Source organism: Salvia miltiorrhiza, chromosome 1 (assembly GCF_028751815.1).
Source record: "Salvia miltiorrhiza cultivar Shanhuang (shh) chromosome 1, IMPLAD_Smil_shh, whole genome shotgun sequence".
NCBI lineage: Eukaryota > Viridiplantae > Streptophyta > Magnoliopsida > Lamiales > Lamiaceae > Salvia > Salvia miltiorrhiza.
Genome location: NC_080387.1, coordinates 66,306,012 through 66,325,094, shown reverse-complemented (window position 1 = coordinate 66,325,094; position 19,083 = coordinate 66,306,012). Strand labels below are relative to the sequence as shown.

At 35.8% G+C, this 19,083-nt stretch overlaps 4 protein-coding genes across 6 annotated transcripts; 1 reads left to right on the top strand and 3 right to left on the bottom strand.

Moving 5' to 3' along the window:
• Window positions 1-599: 599 nt before the first annotated feature.
• LOC131005150 (sabinene synthase 1, chloroplastic-like) lies at window positions 600-4,272 on the bottom strand. 2 transcript variants are annotated; one of them, XM_057931967.1, is made up of 7 exons: window positions 3,972-4,269; window positions 2,417-2,705; window positions 1,962-2,343; window positions 1,654-1,872; window positions 1,388-1,526; window positions 1,061-1,309; window positions 600-991 (listed from the first exon to the last, which is right to left on the bottom strand). In XM_057931967.1, the coding sequence occupies exons 1-7, from the start codon at window positions 4,194-4,196 to the stop codon at window positions 698-700; spliced, it is 1,797 nt and encodes a 598-aa protein (XP_057787950.1). In that variant the 5' UTR covers window positions 4,197-4,269; the 3' UTR covers window positions 600-697. The 2 variants fall into 2 exon arrangements, with proteins under 2 accessions (XP_057787950.1, XP_057787951.1); XM_057931968.1 differs by lacking the exon at window positions 600-991 and having other exon boundaries at window positions 1,064-1,309; window positions 1,384-1,526; window positions 3,972-4,272.
• Window positions 4,273-6,133: 1,861 nt separating this feature from the next.
• Window positions 6,134-9,326, top strand: LOC131005145 (putative late blight resistance protein homolog R1A-10). The gene is made up of 2 exons (XM_057931962.1): window positions 6,134-8,954; window positions 9,038-9,326. Exon 1 carries the CDS (start codon window positions 6,308-6,310, stop codon window positions 8,909-8,911), a length of 2,604 nt encoding a protein of 867 aa, XP_057787945.1. The 5' UTR covers window positions 6,134-6,307; the 3' UTR covers window positions 8,912-8,954; window positions 9,038-9,326.
• Window positions 9,327-9,605: 279 nt separating this feature from the next.
• LOC131005146 (autophagy-related protein 16) lies at window positions 9,606-13,309 on the bottom strand. Of its 2 annotated transcripts, none has more exons than XM_057931963.1 (5): window positions 13,044-13,309; window positions 12,777-12,903; window positions 11,570-11,751; window positions 11,255-11,450; window positions 9,606-10,895 (listed from the first exon to the last, which is right to left on the bottom strand). In XM_057931963.1, coding segments are annotated over exons 1-5 (1,530 nt in total). In that variant the 5' UTR covers window positions 13,046-13,309; the 3' UTR covers window positions 9,606-9,872. The 2 variants fall into 2 exon arrangements, with proteins under 2 accessions (XP_057787946.1, XP_057787947.1); XM_057931964.1 differs by having other exon boundaries at window positions 12,777-12,940; window positions 13,044-13,301.
• Window positions 13,310-13,744: 435 nt separating this feature from the next.
• On the bottom strand, window positions 13,745-18,192 carry LOC131005148 (uncharacterized). The gene is made up of 5 exons (XM_057931965.1): window positions 17,605-18,192; window positions 15,525-15,561; window positions 15,186-15,422; window positions 15,045-15,092; window positions 13,745-14,582 (listed from the first exon to the last, which is right to left on the bottom strand). The coding sequence occupies exons 1-5, from the start codon at window positions 17,904-17,906 to the stop codon at window positions 14,091-14,093; spliced, it is 1,116 nt and encodes a 371-aa protein (XP_057787948.1). The 5' UTR covers window positions 17,907-18,192; the 3' UTR covers window positions 13,745-14,090.
• Window positions 18,193-19,083: the final 891 nt, after the last annotated feature.

Below are 19,083 nucleotides of genomic sequence, written 5' to 3'. Positions count from 1 at the left end.
TAATAAAGAATATAACCCAAATCATAATTAATAATAATAATAATTACGGTCTAGATAAAAATTAATGGTGCATATTTATATGTTTCAGGTAATTATCTAAAAAAAACTACAAAAGAAAATACTAATAATTCAACTTATATATAAATCTAAATATTTGGGGTGTTACAAATGCTACCTAGCTGCATGTGTTTGTGCCAACGTTCTTCTTAAATTCATTTGCATAGTCATATTAAAAAAATATTATTATATAAACATATAATAACACGTTATCATATTAAACGTGACACTATTCGAATTCTCTTTAATACACTAACATATAAATAGTTAAAACTTAAAAAATGTATAACTTCTAGTTATTTTAGTGCTGAATAGACAAAAATATCCATTTAAATTAGTTATCTTTTCTTCAATTATATTAAAATTTTGAAAATTGAATATAAAAATTGTTTAAAGGCATCTCTTATTATTCCTGATCCTGTTCAATTAATTGATTGTGTCTAAAACCTAAAATCCTAAAAGCACGTGTCTAAAATATAGTAATTTTTTTGGCAACTAAAATTTTTCTCGATATAACTTTAATAGGACTGCAAGTGTGTCAATTATGACTATAGAGAGTGACAGTAAGGTGGGAAAAGATAAAATCACAAAGAACATGTTTGTGAGGTGTATAATTACAATAAAATATATAGTGGTAGAGCTAGGCATAAGGGTGGAACAAGAAGGTTGCCATCTGCTGGCGTATGATGGAGTTTCGGATTCCATGTCCATCTCCGTAGTGGTACATATACTGCCCCATTCTTCCCAGATCCACTGCACATTCTATAAAATCTTGACAAAATGGAGAATCCGTTGCCACCCTCTCCTTGTTCATCTTCTTCCACGTCTCCCCTATCAACCATTTCACGTGCTCACGCGCCTCTGCTTCTGATGCATTATTGTCGTTCATGTAGCACTGGATTGATTTCGGCACGTCGCCTCTGCTCACCTCATCCTGTCCATAACTTCATCAATACATATAATTCATGTGAAGATGAAAGAAATTAACTAACAGATAACTAACCACAGAGGTTCCTAAATCATCAGCAAGCCGCACAATCATTGATGACCAACGAAGTAAATCGTGGTATCCGTAAAAACTGTCGACGGTCTCCTTTGTAAGAGAAGTTGTTACGCCGAAATATGCATGGCTTAGTACAACAGTGCTTGCAATTGACATCCATGCGTTGTCTAAATACTCTTTCAGCTTTGGTTTGTATCCGCTGTGGTACCACTTCGCCTCCACCAGATATGCCTCCAACAAATCTCTCCACTGCTTTCATTTAATTTGTGATATAATATTAATTCATTTCTTTGCTAAATTGTGAATGGTATGTAATTACGTACGTACTGATTTTTGCAGATAGGGGATGATATTGAAACCTTGCTCTTTTAGAACACCATAGGCTGTGTCGTTGACGAAGTTGTTCAATGCAAGAAAACACAGCTGCATGTAACTAGGAAGTTGATCCATTGAATTCATATCCCATCTGAGATTTTATCATCGTATAACACTCACGCTTTTCAGTCCAAGATATATATTTACATGTGAATGATTCATTACACACACACATAGAGAGAGAGAGATGATGAATAATGATGTACTAATCAATTAACCTTCGAATGATGTCTGTGAATTGTTCGAGTTCTTCTAAGGTGCCATACACATCATAAACGTCGTCTATAACTGTTATAAGAGCGATGGATCTGTCCACAGCCATCCTTGCAGTTCCATGTTGAAGAAGCTGCACCACCCCGACACCCCAGAAGTAGCTTTCCACAAGCCTGTCTCTCGCGAAGGGGAGCTTCTGCGCAAGGCTCATATTTTTCCACCACCTACGTACAAATATATATGCATCATGCAAGATTCATTCATTCAAGGACATATAATAATGAATCATATTTATATATGCCATGCACTTCACTGTAAATCCTGTTTGAGTTCTTCTTGATATAGTGCTTGGGCAATATTGGAGTCCAGTGTGGCAAGCTCCAACACTATTGGGTTCATGTCGGCTCTTCTCTTATATGCATCAATCCACACACTTGTATTTACCCTTACAATGCTCCAATAAATTGGGATCTCCAAAGAATGGCGTATCCATGTTATAAGGTTACTGTCATCAATTTCATTATTCACTAGTTTTTCCTGCAGAATCTCAATGGTGAATTCTCTGGCTATGTCGAGTGTGTTTTCACCTTCCATCGACAAGAAAGAAGCTTCATAGAGTTGTAACAATCCTCTGGTGTCGTCCCTGAGGCTTGCTTTGAACTCACCCTCCTCACTCTTGAAACATTCAAACACCTCTGCCAATAATATGGAAAGATGAAAACCAACTTTATTTCTAGTATAGAAAATACATTTGTTAATTATTAGAACCTTGAGCAACTTGAAAGCCATGTTGTCTAAGGAGTCTGAAGGCAAGAGCTGTGGAGTTCAAATCTCTTTCGCCTGCTTCTTGCATGATGATCTCGCCATTCTTGTAATACTTATTATCCAAATATACAGAGTTTAAGATCTGTTTGAATTCTTTGTGAAATTGGTGAGACAGACCCAGCCTCTGCAAGTCATCAATCAACTCAAGCTGTTGAATGGAATCTGTTTCTTTCTCCAACATCTTCTTCACTTGCATAATGAGCTCACTAGTTCTTTTCACGTACTTTTCATCCTAAACAATTATTAAATATAGAGAAAAGTAGCAAATAGCCATCTATCATACAACCCTCTAACACGTTTACCACTCTATCTTTTGATTTTGGGCTGTTAGCCCTTAACATGTCATAAAGAGTGCAAAATGCCCCCTGCTCTTAACGGACACTTAACACCGTTAAGTATTTTTCATTTTTTTAAATTTCTTACTATAAGCATATAATTTTTTTTGAATTTAAATTTAAATGTTTGTAATATTTTTTTAAATAAAATCATTTTTGAATACACACACACTTTCACTGCGTTCTTGTAACAATTAAAGTTGGATGAGATTTAATATACATATATATTATAAACAAAAAAAATAAATCGTACCAATTAATATATAGTATATAAAAATAAAACATAACAAAATAACCTTGTACTCCCTCCGTCCCAGCTTTTTGTATCCACTTTTAGTAGTAAATATTAATTAAAAACCCCACGATATATGAAAATAGAAATAATTCGATAAACAAAGATAACCTTGTATTAATTAAGAACGCAGTGAAAATGTATGTTTGAATATTTTATTTAAAAAAAATATTAGAAACATTTAAATTTAAATTAAAAAAAATTATATGCTTATAGTAAGAAATATTAGTAACAAATTAAAAAAAGAAAAGAAAAATACTTAACGGTGTTAAATGTCCGTTAAGAGCAGGGGGCATTTTGCACTCTTTATGATATGTTGAGGGGCTGACAGCCCAAAATCAAAAGATAGAGAAGTAAGCTTGTTAGGAGGTTGTATGATAGGGGTTATTTGTTACTTCTCCCTTAAATATATACTCCCTCCGTCCACGAAATGAGTACCCATATTTCCTTTTTCGTCCGTCCACGAAATGAGTACCCATTTCCCTTTTTGGCAAGTGTACCCCACACATCTCTTTAATTAATACACTCAAAAAGTGGGACCCTTAAACTATTCACACTACACTCCATACATTTCTTAAAACCCGTGCCGTCCACAAATGGGTACTCATTTCGTGGACGGAGGGAGTATATTAGTAATACTTATTAGAATGCATGATACACGCAGTGACGTAGGAGTTTGTATTAACTAGGAGTAATTAATTAATGAATATATATTAGTAATACTTATTAGAATGCATGATACACGCAGTGACGTAGGAGTAATTAATTAATGAATATATATTAGTAATACTTATTAGAATGCATGATACACGCAGTAATTAATTAACTAGGAGTAATTAATTAATGAGTGGACCAATGTACAATATGATACCGTATAATGACTTTGGAGTGATTGGATATGATCGACATCCCAACCGGAAGGACTGTAGTTTCCAGATCGTCGTTGGATTGGGAGATGATCATCGCTTAGTTGCGAGGAGCAACGACCTATACTGATTCTGCTACTACAGAGTTTTGAAGACTTGCTGCTACGTGAGTTGTGGAGATGATTAGTTGGGATGCAAGGAATCGCCATTTGCGTCATAAAACTAAGCATTTTCAGATTAATCTTGATTTGCTTTTTCTCTCTTTAACTGCTTTCTTTGTGTTGGAATTGGGATACCTGTATTTATAGGCTACCTAGCTGATGCTTTTATGCATTCAATACTTCAACTTCCACATCTATTTATGTCATTAATTAATTAATTAATTATACTTGCATTATTTCAAGCTACCGAATCTTATCAACACTGACTAGCTGTTGCTTCTTCAAAAATATTAAAAAAATATCATTTGCATAATCATATTTAAAAATATTGTAAACACAATCAAACATATATCATATTTTTTGGGGGGTTATTGTCGAAAAATACTCATAGTTTGCTAATTTTCTAGTTTATAACATGACCTTAAAATTTGACCAGAAAATACACCAATTTTAAATTTAATCTCAATTTTAACATGATTTGAATTTGTGCAAAATAAAAACTTATGTGACCACTAAAGCCTACAAATTAAAATCCTAGGTGGAACTAAAATCTTACCTGGTTCAACTAAGATTTTAATCTTCCCAGCTTGGATTTCCCAGGTTCCACCTAAGATTTTAATTTGTAGGCTTGAATTGCCATGTAAGTTTTTATTTTGTACAAATTCAAATTATGTTAAAATTGAGATTAAATTTAAAATTAATGTATTTTTTTATCAAATTTTAAGGTCATGTTATAAATTAAAAAATTTGCAAATTATGATTATTTTTTGGCAGTAATTTTTTTTTTTTTTAAAGGCACTATTATCGTATTTTTAAGGGATTTTGTCAGCGCCGAATCCGGGATGCGTGTTAAGTTGAGATCTTTCAAAAGTTGAGAATATAAAACAAATTAAAGGCATTCAACCATAAACCACCGTCAGCCATAATTTTGTCAGCCATATCATTATCTTTCAATTCAACTAAATAATACTAGCTCCGTTCATCAATTCAAGGCCTACTTATCTTTTTGGTCCGTCCACAAAAACAAGGCCTACTTATTTTTGGTAAGTTTTTATTCATTATTTAATCAAAAAAGTCAAAGATTCTTTACAAAAAAGTGGGACCCTTTCTCCACTCAACTAATAAAAATACACTTTTTCTTAAAAAGTGGGACAATTTCTCCACTCAACTAATAAAAATACACTTTTTTCTTAAAACCCGTGTTTTTTCATATAGGCCTTTAATTGGTGGACGGAGGAAGTAACATTTATGGATTAATTTATATCATAATATATCATACTTTGAGCTACTCAATTTCTTGTATTACTGAATATAAGATTACAGTAAAGATATTAAAGTAAACAGTGCAATAATCGTTTATAATATTCGATCTAATTTAAATATATTTAATTTAAAAATTTGAAGGAATTTTTTTTTAAAATAATATAGACCTCACACACAATACATTTACTTAATGGATGAATACTTAATATTTTACTTGCTTCGTCCAGAAAAAATTTGCTAAAATTTCATTTTCATCCATTCATAAAAAATTTGTCACTTTTATTTATAATAGTAGAGTTCACACTACTTCACTCATATTTAAAGTAATGAGACTCAATTTCACTCGAATTTTATTAAAACTCGTGTTGTTTATAATGTGATGAAAACAATTGTTCAGATGGAATACATGCTTAAAAGAATATTTTTTTTTATCTTTTCATAATATCAATTTTTATTATTATGATTTTTTTAATATTTAATTTAAATATATTCAGTTAAAATTAATTTTTTTATTATATTTATAAATATAATAATTGAATGGGTATTAATTTTATATAAATATAAAAATATATTTTGCAAGTAATGTATGGATAATTCACAATCGAATCATGACAAATGTAATAATCTCTTTGTTTCATCTATCTTCAGATAATTTTCTTTTTGAACGTTCTATTTATCTTGAGACATTATTTAATTTTAAAAATAAATTTTTACTTTATTCATTTTTTCACAAGTGCGAAGTGCAATTCATTTGAGCCGTTGGCACTTTCATTTCTTTCTTTTTTTGGTTTGGCATTCTGGCGAAATTCTATTGTTACTACCAAAAGTCTTCCACTGCCCTTCTCTCTCTCTCTCTCGTAGTTAAGACAATCTCTGGTTTTGGTTTGAGCAGCTCTGTGTTATCATACATCTCCGACATGGCTTACGCTGCCGTGAATTCTCTTCTCTACACAATAGACCACCTTCTAAATTCTAATCGCATCTCATTCGTCGCCTCCACTTCGGAAACCCTAGACTTTGCATTAGATCGCGTCAAGTCGCTGCAGGGATCACTCAGACAATTCGACGACCTCAGAAACAACACCGGAGGAGTGATGGCTTCGGAAGCACGAATCAGAGACGAAGCACGCAGATTAGAAGATGCAATTGAATCTCACGTTTCAGCTCAGTTTCTCTCGCAATCTCAAAACCACGACCGCTGCCCGCCCACACTCTCTCTCACCCTCCAAGACTCGAGGCAAGCAATCGATTGCTTTGCTAAAACAGCTGACAAAATGGAAAACGAATACATTGAAGAATTACACAAGCCATTAACTGAAGAAGAAGAAGAAGATGCCGCTGGTGTTGCTTCACTAGGAAACGATTCCGGTGGAAACGAGTGTGAAATGGTTGGATTGTCTGATTTTTTTCTCAAAATCAGAAACCTGCTTATTGCAAATGCGAATTTAAGAAGAACTGCTATATGCATTGGAGGTATGGCCGGTGTTGGTAAGACTATGCTTGCTTTAAAACTTTTTCACGATCCCTTAATCAAGGCAAACTTCGAATGTCGGGCCTTTGTCAGAGTAGGCCGAAAATATCGGTTAGAAGAAATCTTGCGAGCAATTATTGCTCAAGTAGATCTTGTCAGGGATGAAATGATTACGGAAGCAGCTGAGGATTTATATGAGTATTCGAAGAGAATTTTGAGCGGTAGAAAATATTATATCGTGCTAGATGATACTTGGGATCTTGGTTTCTACCTCGACCTTAAATCTGCACTGCCCAATGAGGATAATGGAAGTAGAATCTTGCTCACGAGTAGGAAAACTAGAACCATTGAACCCGATGTAACAAATGCCTATTCTTTCACAATGCCATTTCTTGATGAAGAGGAAAGTTGGGATCTTCTCAAGAAGAAGGTATTTGGTGAAGAAGAGTTTCCACGTCGCCTCATGAAAGCTGGGAAGAAGATTGCTAAGAATTGCGAAGGTCTTCCTCTTCTGATCCTCGTAGTAGCTGCCAGACTCTTGTCCGAAGACAAGAATGATATGGAGTACTGGAACGAGGTAGCGGAGAAGAAGAATTCAGTTTTTGAGGATTCTTGTGATCAAATATCGGAGGTATTGCTACTAAGTTATCGGTACATGCGTCAGTATTTGAAACTGTGTTTTCTCTATATAGGCGTTTTTCCTCAGAATTATGTAGTGCGGCGGTCTAGGATCATCACACTATGGGGAGGGGAGGGGATTCTAGAACATTCTGGTAGCCACGCGATTGACAAATTTGCTTCACATAATCTTGTTTTGGTTTGCGGAAGATGCTTGGTTAGAGGAGCCCGAGTTCATGCTTTCCGCCTCCATCCTGCCTATTGGTATATGTGTAGAAAAGAAGCTGAGAGTAGCAAGTTGTTCTGTTTCTTAAGTAGCTATGCAGATTGTTCGGTTGAACGAGTGACAAACCAACGTTGTTTTGCCATCTACAATAATGTCTTGTTCGCCATCAAAGAGGTCCATGACTCGTTGGCATCTATTTCAACTGCACGTTCTGTTCTATGCACTGGTCCTTATCATCAATATCAAGTGCCGATATGCCTAGATTGGAAGCTGTTGAGGGTGCTTGATGCTCTTACAATCCGTTTCTATGAATTCCCAGATGAAGTTGTGAAACTAATTCAGTTAACTTATCTGGGTCTCACTTGTGATGCAAATCTCCCTCCTTCCATATCCAGACTTTGGAAACTTAGCTACCTCATTGTTCATCGTCACTTGAGCATCAAGTGGACTGTAGATGAGTCTTATTTGCCCGTAGAGATATGGGATTTGCAAGAGTTGAAGCATCTCGAAATCATTGGAAGAAACCTACCTAATCCTACTCATGGCGCGGTCTTACCCAACCTCAGGAAACTTTTAGACGTTGGAGCTCATAGTTGTGGCAAAGAGGTACTTGAAAGTATCCCAAATTTGAGGAAATTGAGACTTCAAATTGAGTTAGCACCCGACTCTACTCAAGCCTTGAGCTTGTTTGATCATGTCTCGTGTCTTGAAGAACTAAAATCAATTCAATGTGTGATTGTGAACCCTGAAGTGTTGTGCGAGCCCATAGTCCCACCTCCGGCTCTCGCGATGTCCGTAGAGAGTCTTAAAAAGTTGAGCTTGAGCGGCTCTGGGTATCCTTGGCAAGACATGAGCAAGATTTGTGAACTGCCATATCTTGCAGTGCTCAAATTGCGGAACTATGCCTTTCAAGGTGAGAAGTGGGAAGCTAAAGAGAGAGGATTCCCAAATCTTAAATATCTTTTGATTGAAGATACAGATATTGTGCAATGGACAGCAGGAGATGGAAGCTTCCCAAGGCTTAGATGCCTAACTATGAAAAACTGCTATAATGTAGAGGAGATTCCTCTGTTTGCATCTGATGTGGAAGTTCTACTATCACCTCATATAATTATTGAACTGGTCGACTGCAACCCCTTGGCTGAGACTTGCGCAAAGCAAAGGTATGGCGCCGAGAGGGTTAATGTCAATTATTCATGGAAATGACCAACAACAACAAACCATCATCATTTCCAACATGGCTCGCAAGGTTAGCCCTCTCTATCTCACGCAAACACGCACATGAAATAATTCTAAATGTTCTTGGCTGTGCTGTTTCTTGCTTTTGTACAGCTCGTGGCCATGGGAGGGCATTCAAGAGCAAGCGGATCGAACAATTCCCAGATTCAAATTTTATTTTGTCAATAGTTTTTTTCTTGTTTCCTCTTCTTTTTTTTTTTTGGGTACTTGGAGAAGAAGAGCGATTAAATTTGAACTTTAGGCCTCTCTATTTTTTTTCTTCTTCTTTCTTTTGGTTGATGAGAAATCTTGTATGGTTTATGTTACCATGGGGTTTTAGATGCTTGGGATTTGTAATTGTTTATTACTCCTATTGAGCATATTTCCGCTCCTAGTTTTTTAATTATGGTCAATTTACTTTTATTTGATAATACTATACAACATTTTACAAAATAAAATTGAATTTTCACGTGAATAGTAAAATAAAGGCGAAGATTAGATTACTTTAAAATTGAAAATATGTATACTGTTGTGATATTATTATCGATAGTACAAAGTTTAGAGGGTATATGCAAGATATTAGATATTTTGAATAATTTCTCACCACCTGTAAAAAACCCCTCAAACATGTTTACTATTCCCAAATTCAAACTCACTCCATAAATGAACAAACGATGAGCAGTTCTGAAACTTGGATATTTCTTTTATTCTTCACATTAAATTTCAAACATTAATCAAATAAACAAATATATCCACAAGTAAATATGTACACCTCTCAGCAGCTGCATGAACTATCAACAAATGTACTAATCTCAACATCCAACTAACTCCCTAAATTAACAAATAGTAACCAGATTCTCCAACAGCAATTCTCTACTTAATTTATACTTTTTTCGTGTCATTTTTTTTCCCTTTTTTTCTTTAATGTAATAAGGAGAAACCTACCGAATCAAGACCAAATGCAAATGTTACCATTCTTATCACAAGTTGCTAAAGGCTTACCAAGATTACTCCAAGCGCAGCACAACACGGGAGATGTATGCTCCTTCAGCGTGCTCACAATTTTGGCATTTGCGACGGACCAGATTTCTACAGACCCGTCAGCAGATCCTGCAGCGACATAACCATCGTCAGGACTCATACAAGTTCTGCTCCAATTAGATGCCAGTCCGCTCCCATTTCCTCTCAAAGTTGCACAGATTTCGAGAGTGCGCGTGTCGAATAGATTGTGCAAGTTGTCCCTCCCACTTGACAGCAACATGTTCCCGTTTCTGGACAGTGATAAAGATGTTACTGCAGAAGAATGTGCAGCAATCTCACTGAGAAGTTTCCCTGTCTGAATATCCCATAGTCGGAGATTCCCATTGACGTGGCCGGAGCAAATGGTCTGCCCATCCATACTAAAACAGAGGGCATTGCAGTTGCTGTAGCATAGAAGAGTGTTGACGCAGTAGCCTTTCTGAAGATCCCAAACTTTTATGGTTCGATCATAAGCTGCACTGACAACATTGCGGTTAGACACCTTGCTGACATCCACGGCACAGACCTTGTCTACGTGGCCAGTGAGGGTATGTCGTACACGACCTGAGCTTACGTCCCATACGTACAAAGTATTTGAACTGCTGGCGGCAACAACAGATTTGTTGTCGTGGGTAATGCAGACATCGAGAACTGTTCCCAGACAACCATAAAGTGTCCGAGTTGATGATCCCGTGTTTGCATCCCACATTTTAACAGCTTTGTCTTGTCCTCCACTGACCAATTTAGAGGAGTTGTGCTCAAACAATATGGAGGTGCAGCCACCGTCATGAGCAGGGATCCTCTGTTTGCATGTAGAGGGGACGGTTGACTCGACATAGTACTCTGCACCCTCTTCACACCGGCGGACTACACCATCAACTTGTTGGTGGGCAAGATGTTCCATGCTGCTTTGCTTGAGGCGATCCACCATATCTTCATAAAGAGCATTTGCCTATTAAGGAAGCATTAATTATCAACAATAACTGCTACAGAAGGCTTGTAAGAAAAAAATATATTCATTTTTACAAAATGAGTAACAATTAAAATAAAAGGTGAGAACTTCATCAATTTATGGTCCAAAAGATAGCTATCAATCTACAACTTGTAAGAGGGGGAAAAAAAAAAGCCAAGCAAATCTACTGATTGAGAGCCAAATCAATATGTCAAGCACGTGCTGGGGATACAAATTCTTGCAGGAGTTACTTGGGCCTTTTCATAAGCAGTAGATGTGAAACTCCTTACACAATAAGTCCAACTAATTCACATTATAGAGTAAGAGTAATTAAGTTTTCAAAGGAGTTGTAAAGCTACCTCATTTAGACGCTCAGCATCTTTCATCTTTTCCAACATCCAACGGTCAATTAGCATCTTGTTTTCCGCTTCGGCATTGTCAGCTCTAAGAGTGGTTGCCTCGAGTTGTCCTTTAACTTCTTGGTGCTCACTTATCAACAGTTCCAGAGCCTTGGTCTTTTCCTCCAACAGCACAGCTAACCGGGAGCATTCATCCCTGCAAATTAGTGCGCTAGAGTTAAGTTCACTGATGAAAACTGCCATAATTCATCTCTATGGTGGAGGAGGCTCTACTGATGTAGAAGAGATGGGAGGAGACAGATTCAAAGAAGAAACCTTGCTTGAGTGAGCTCATTTTGCAACTCAGATATCGCAGTTTCTTTCTCTTGCATTAGTGCTTTCAAAGTTCTGGATTCGGCAACTTCCACCACAAGTTGTTCAGATAATCTAGACTGGGCTTTGTAGCATTGCTGGAGCTCCAATTCAAGATTTTCAGCTTTCTCTTTCCACTCTGACCCCTTTTACACACAGAAGTAATACACTTAAGCCAAAAGATGTAAATGAAGAAATAGTTACGTAGGTAACACATATCGTAACAGCTCAAAGAGAAAAATTTGTGAAGTTAAGCAATAGTCACCACATCCACATGTGCCCATTTGTTTTTCTTTTTGTTTTTTTTACAAACAAACAAATAAGTTAATGTCAACAAGAAATCTGTGCATTCACTACAGCAAATAGAACAATAGGACCTAAGATAACTAAAGTACCATGAAAAGATTAATACTGAACTATCTATTGCTTTAATAAGTATTGTGTATGGAAAGCATTCACCAAAAAAGAAATAGAAAAACAGGCTTCTGATTGTCTAACCAAATTTAGAACATTTTCACCATTCAAAGGACAGAACAGTCTCTGTTCTCAAAACCAGCTAAAAGTAATGTAATTTATCTTCAAGAAACAATTTTTTATCAATCAGCAAGCCTAGCTCAAGTAACAGGTTATTTATATGTCATTTCTTCCCTTCCTCAAACAAACTTAAAGCCAAGAAGCTACACATGTCGAAAGATCCAATCAAGACTGGCATGCTTCAATGTTTCCTGATGTGTTGATACTGTAACTCATTCGATCCAACCATTATTTAGCTATTTAGTAGTTGAACTGATGTCTTGTTACTATTACTATCTTAATTTTCTAGTGCTTAATCAGGACAATGAAGCTCACAGTGTCAATATGCACCACTGATTTCTCCTTCAGATTACTAACCCCTCATTGCAGTCTGTCCATATTTTGTTTAAGTTTGCTTCGTATCTCGATAAGCTTGCAAATGCACATATTACATAGCCGCCAAATACTAAATTTGCGATCTCCTATTTTCACACAAGGTGCCCACTTTTAAGCAAAAAGACTGCACGAACACGCTGTAAGCTCAAGATTAACAGTATTTGCATATTCAACAGAGCTAACAATAACTAATTCAATATCATATACGAATATTCCTTATAAAACAATAAATTGGAACAAAAAAGAATCCAGTTCAAAGAACCTGAGACACAATCGGGCGAGATAGCGCAATAAAAGCATGTGAATGCGCACCCTCTTCCACTAAATGCCGCTTTCTCAGAGCTTTCAGAGCATGTTTTATTGCTTCCATTGCTACATCTCCTTGCGCCCTAATTACAAAAGAAAATAGAGACGAACCCGCATCAACTACAAACGAAGAAATAATCAGTCGCAAAAACCTAGAAAGAAGCGAAAAATCAGAAACATAAATATGTTGAAAATTATTTCAGCTGATAATTCGAAGAATTACATTGAAGAACTGGGGTTTAGGGTTTCGAATACGGGAACCAGTAATTGAATTTGAGGGCTTGGTGACGAAGGATTCGGAGAAAAAAATTGATCTTGGATTTGTTCGTGAATTTTTATTGCTGAAGAGTTTGCTTGGAAGTTAATGGAATTGCTGTAGTTACTGATTGTGATGCTGCGCGGTCAAGGTAATCTCTCGGAGCGGGTAAGGGTTACCGAAAAGGGTCGGGGGAATCTAATTATTGACTCACCAAAATTCTACTTGTACAAATGTTACGTGTTTGTGTTTGGTATTCATATTTAGAGATAGTGTGATTAATAAAATCAATATTTCTTTTCTTTCTAACCTGAGAAATAATAGTACCAGGGTGAATGAGGTATTACAAATTAAGGTAAAATATCGTATAGTACGAGGGTGAAGGACGTATCACTTATTAAGGTGAATTAGTAAATTAAGCTCGGCCTCTTTAATTATCACGAGTGGCCTTGTTAAATAATAAGATTGTTAAACAATTTTGATTATATAGTGGATCAGACACACACCCTAGGTTTATTGTTAAGCTCTTTAGAAGCTTATTTTATCAAACACTTTAAAAAAATTTATAAGTTGTTTTAAAGAACTTATACGCTCAGCCAAAATACCCTCTACCCTCTAAGTCGTGTCCACCTCGAGAAGAATGAGAGTTTCACAAGGTGAAAAAAAGGTGAAGAAGAAAATAAAAAAATGTTTTGTGTGAAAAGCAATCCCTTTACACAGGCACTTTCTCAAACAACATTTCCAAATGAGGAATGATTTATATGGAACTATGCCCCCCACATGTGGAACTTTCTCAAACAACATTTCCAAATGAGGAATGATTTATATGGAACTATACCCCCCACATATCATTTTTCTTCACAACAGACAATAAATTGGAAGAGTATCACCTCAGAAATTTCAACGACCAACTTACACACCCCATATCACCATAATTTAAACAAACTTTCTTTTCCTATCACTTTCTTGTTGCCTTCAACGAAGCAGACATTTACAGCATCGTAGACGACGCAGTCAAGTCGCCCGGATCCTATCCAACCAGTCCACACTTTTCCTAGCTTTCTCCATCTGAACGTCGATACTCCTCCGTGACTTCTCGTGGTATTCGACGCTCCTTCTAGATCTTTCCATTTGGTCGAAAGTGACTTTCAACTTGGACAGCCTCTCATCGTTCTGGAACTTGTATTCAAACGGCTTTAGTTTCTCAGGCCGGTCGGTGCTCCGCCTAGGTTTCTCCCTCCGGTCAGTGCTCTTCCTTGGAGCATCGATACAGTCGGTACTCTTCCTGGAATGTTCGGGCCGGTCAATACTCCTCCTCGATGAGTGCCTCTGGGAGGGAGGTTTTTCAACATAAGATACAAACTTTTTAAGGTGCTTAATATACTCGGGATATAGCTCCAGATCACAGTGGTTTCCCCCTTTGATCCACAATGGTTCGTATTTCTCTTGACATAGTTCATAGAGCTGTTTTCCGTGAGAGCAGTCAACAACATCGTCAGCCGTTCCCTGCATCGACACAGAGAAGCATGTCAACCACACTGCAGACCTCAGAAGAAGAGAACATTCGAATCAGAACTTCTAACTATAAATTAGACACGAAAAATTATTGCAGTTTCCTCCGGAACCCCTATTCATGTTCTCGGCCGCTATACAACTTTTTTGGCAGCATGCTCAAAGTTCTAACAAAAAGATTGAAGGGTGAGATGGAATCAGTTTTGGGCTTTTTCGACAAATTTTAGCAGCATATAGTTGGTTCGAGTCGAATTTGTTCATATATGATTCAAATTCATATAAGCTCACTAAAGATCACACAGTTCTCTATAGATAGCAGGTGATGGAAATTTTTTCACACGTCTCGGGAACACAACATTTCTAGCTTGATTGTGCAGAATCCCATCTACTCACTCCTTCAAAAACACCATGAGCAGAAACATGTAAAAAGGAAATTGCACAACTGTGTTCACTTACATGTATGACTAGAACAGGGCACTTCACCAAGGGAATTTTGTCGATGTTCTGCAACATCCAGATACGGTCTTGATTAAACTTGTATCAAAAGCATGATCAGATTAGGCAGTGCAGATCTGTGACCTAGAGGCCAGTACTAACCTTGTAGATGTCAAACCAATATGTGCGCTTCACTGGATACATAACTCTTAAGCCTGACGAAATAGGACTATGCAATATAACAGCTCTTAGGCGAGGCAAACGCGCTGCAAGATCTACAGTGGGGCCACTACCAACAGATTGGCCATATAGGATAACATCTTCTTGCTTAACACCATAGCTCTCTTCAAGACACTTATATGCAGCTTCGATATCTGCATAAGTGTTATGCTCGCTCGGCTGCAACATAAACAAGATGCAAACTTTAACACAAGAACTCAGGTGATACTCGATTAATAATAAGAGAAATCGAATCGTGTAAAAGGGGTAATTGGCTTATACCTTCCCAGTTGACTGCCCGTAGCCAGAGTAGTCATACCTGCAGACATAATGCCCAAAAGATACGAATGAGGAAAACCTCCATCACAAGTAATAGGTAAATCCATGATAGCATCAAAATAAACAGTACAGCTTGTATCTGGTTATAACCCAATCAAAAGCATCAACAACCTGCCGTGAGGAATATCAAATAGTTTGTTTCTCTTTTATCACGTAATCTCACTTGTTAGCAATAGTTTGGGAATACGTGCATTCATCAATTACTGCTACATCATAAATTTATCTTCGCTAATTATTGTTATGTTTTTGTATTATCTCCACTAGTCAATATATATTATCAAAAAATTTACAAACAAATAATATATTGTAACCACATTCCCAGCCATGAGGAATCTCAAATATGCACTGATATTTGTTTATCTTTTATCATGTAATTTCAGTTGTTAGCAATTATTTGGGAATAGGTGCATTCATCACTACAAGAATATAACAACATATCATAATCAAATCAAATTTGGAAGCCTCAAAAGGTGTTGCAAATGTGCTTATATACTTGTTTTAAACATATAATAATTTATGCTACTTTTTCTTCGTAAATTTATTAATCTTGTATTGGATCTTTTACATAATATTTAATGTAATTATTAAATAGTACATATACCTAATTTATAGAAATAAATAATAGTTTACAAATGTCATGTATTAGGATATTGAAGTGAAATATTTTATTATATTAGAAAAATTAAATTGAATTTAAACCCATCAAAAGATATTGTAATGTGGTTAATATGATTTTAAGCATACAACAATGTGTGGTTTTTTCGTAAAATTTACTAACTTAATGTTGAATATGCAAATTAGCAAATACGTAATATAATTATTACATATGCTCTATAGCAAAAAAAAAAAAAAAAAAGCTGCAACTCAGCAAATGAGTTCTCTCGCTTGATTCATAGAATCTGACAACATGAACGGTTCCATCGCTCAGAAATTGGTTTAGTAGATTACACTAACTAGAAAATTTGATCGACTTGATTTGAAAAAAAAATAAAAAATTGATCGACTTCTCAAGAAATGAACACTTAGCCAAAAATGCAGGCCCATATTAATACTTTTAGTTTTAGCCAATGGGCGTGAATGGACAAGCCATTCTGCACAATCAGCAAAAAAAAAATCTCATTTGCCCCCTAAGTCTCGCTTAAAAGTGATCGATCAATATCTCAATTTTAATGGACAATAGACTTTCCAACTAGAATGGTATTTAGAGCAAAAATTAAAGTGTTCATAGTTGCTACTCATCTTGAGATCAATTGCTGTTCACTTCAACTTTACAAACTTGTTCCAACAAGATTTAGTCAACCCACCATTATCAAATCTCTCTCTCTCTCTCTAAATGGCCTATAACTGGTAGAGAGGCAAACACTTAAAACAGTCGATGACTTCAACAGTACCAACTGCATAATAAGTTATGAGTCGCTTCCCAAATATCCGACAAAGAAAGAAAATATCCAACCACTTTTCAAGGGTAAAAAAAATTTAATTAAATCATCTCATCACAATAAGCTAAATAAATTAATTAAATCATCAAAAAAACCAATTTTGTTTCCCAAAATGATCCAATTTTCCAGTTTGCCACGATGGATAACAAACAAAACTTAAAATGTAGCAAAAAAATCACAAAAAAGAAGAATTAAAAAAACCAAGTAACCCATCTGATCCAACTAAGGTAACAACTCACCCAGTCAGAAGCAACTATAATCATCCATAAAGTAACAAACTTTATTTATATAAATTCTAAGAAGAAGAAGAAGAAGAAGAAGAAGAAGGGGGGAAAAAAAAAAGAAGGACAAAGGTAACTTCATTCGACTATTGAAAACCAAATATCAAAATTTTCGCAACAATAACCTCAAAAAATCAAATTTCAACCAAAATCAACAGCTAGATGAACTATCAAATGAAATTCCTCTGCGAAAACACACAGACACGCACCAATTCCCAACAAAACCCCATCAATTCACCACGGAAAGAAAATAAAAAAAGGAATTTCCAGGCACGAAAATAGAAATTGAATTCCAACAATTACCCCAAAAGATTGACTCTGAGATGAATGCTGAGCTCGATGAAAAGCTCGTACATCTGGCCGATATCCGCCGCGTTGCCATGAGAGTAGAGCAGCGTGGAGCTAGCCATGGGGTACCGCACGTACACCGCCACGATTTCCGTGCCCCGCCGCGTCGGGAGCCTCAATACGTCAACGTTTTCGCGGTGCGGGAACGGGTGCAGCAGCTGCAGCCCCGTCGCCTGGTCGGTCACCAGCTTGTAACTCGGCGGCGTCGGTGGGAAAAACGCCAGCTTTGCTGCCATTGACGACGTCACCCCTCCCATCCCTCTCTCTCTCTTCCCGTTTTCTCTCTCTAAAATCTATTCCTTGTTGTCAGAACACTGCAACTGTATGTGTGTATCTATTTGCTGGAAATATAAATTTGTGGCAGCGTGCGAGGGGGGAGAGAGAGATATAGAAACTGAACGGAACAGTGGAAAGAGAAGGGAGGAGAGAGAGGAAGTGGAGAGAGAAAGGGAAAGCTATTCGGTGTGGAGATTGAGGAGAGTGATTATGATACTGTGACCAGCTGTGATGTATACTATTCATCAAAGCATGGCCACATATACCTTTTCTTTTTCTTTTTTCTTTTTCTTTTTCTTTTTCTATTTTTTTGGAGGGACTTTTCTAATATTTTAATATATTTTGAAGTTCCTATGAGCTATTTTTGGCCTTTTCTTGTTTTATTTCTTTTTTAAAAGGGGAATCAAGATTCAAGAATAAATTCACTTGGCTACACTACAGAATGTACTTTGAGATAGTAGCCTACGTATAATTTAAGGAAATATTATCCAATTTTACTAGTGATAGTTCTAATACTATAATGAATTTTAACTTGACCACGAACATGAAGATTACTAACATTGCAAATCATCTTACTTAAATCGCGTCTTCCCTTATAATCATGAAAGTTGAAAATCGCTATTCGTAATCCTTTTAAAATAAATCTTAGTATGATTGTATTAAAGGGCATCATATAAAGTGAAATTTTCATCAATATATTGATGGGAATGAGTATATTTAATTCGGTCATACTTACATTCGATTTATTTTGAGTTTTATCTAGTTTCTGATACTAATCAATACTAATAAAAAAAGAGCTTAGGGCATTCTAAGACACAATTTGTGGATTGTCTATTTTATCCCTATTATATATTTTATATTATATATTTATAAAATATAAATTTATTATATATTTATACTAATATAAAAAGAGCCTTAGGCACAACATATGGATTGTCTATTTTATCCCTATTACATATTTTATTTTAAGATCATTTTACATGTTACTATATATTTATGAAAATATATTAATTCATTAAATATTACACTAAATCTATGTGATATATATATATATGTATATATATATATATATAGCTATTGATAAGGCTTATAGATAAATATATAATGAATTAATAGATTTTTTAAAATAATAAATTATCAAATAAAATAACATTAATT

Excerpts from the sequence above, each read along its gene's own strand:
- LOC131005150 (XM_057931967.1), bottom strand. The coding sequence starts at position 4,196 with ATGCTTAGTTTTATGACGCAAATGGCGATTCCTTGCATCCCAACTAAT. Across the intron at positions 1,873-1,961 it reads GAACTCAAACAGGATTTACA|GTGGTGGAAAAATATGAGCC; the intron begins GTGAAGTGCATG and ends ATTTGTACGTAG. Across the intron at positions 992-1,060 it reads ATGATTTAGGAACCTCTGTG|GATGAGGTGAGCAGAGGCGA; the intron begins GTTAGTTATCTG and ends AGTTATGGACAG.
- LOC131005145 (XM_057931962.1), top strand. The coding sequence starts at position 6,308 with ATGGCTTACGCTGCCGTGAATTCTCTTCTCTACACAATAGACCACCTT.
- LOC131005146 (XM_057931963.1), bottom strand. Across the intron at positions 11,752-12,776 it reads CTCGCCCGATTGTGTCTCAG|GGGTCAGAGTGGAAAGAGAA; the intron begins GTTCTTTGAACT and ends TGTGTGTAAAAG. Across the intron at positions 10,896-11,254 it reads ATGCTGAGCGTCTAAATGAG|GCAAATGCTCTTTATGAAGA; the intron begins GTAGCTTTACAA and ends CTTCCTTAATAG.
- LOC131005148 (XM_057931965.1), bottom strand. The coding sequence starts at position 17,906 with ATGGGAGGGGTGACGTCGTCAATGGCAGCAAAGCTGGCGTTTTTCCCA. Across the intron at positions 15,562-17,604 it reads CTCAGAGTCAATCTTTTGGG|GTATGACTACTCTGGCTACG; the intron begins GTAATTGTTGGA and ends TTATGTCTGCAG. Across the intron at positions 15,093-15,185 it reads ATTGGTTTGACATCTACAAG|AACATCGACAAAATTCCCTT; the intron begins GTTAGTACTGGC and ends TGGATGTTGCAG.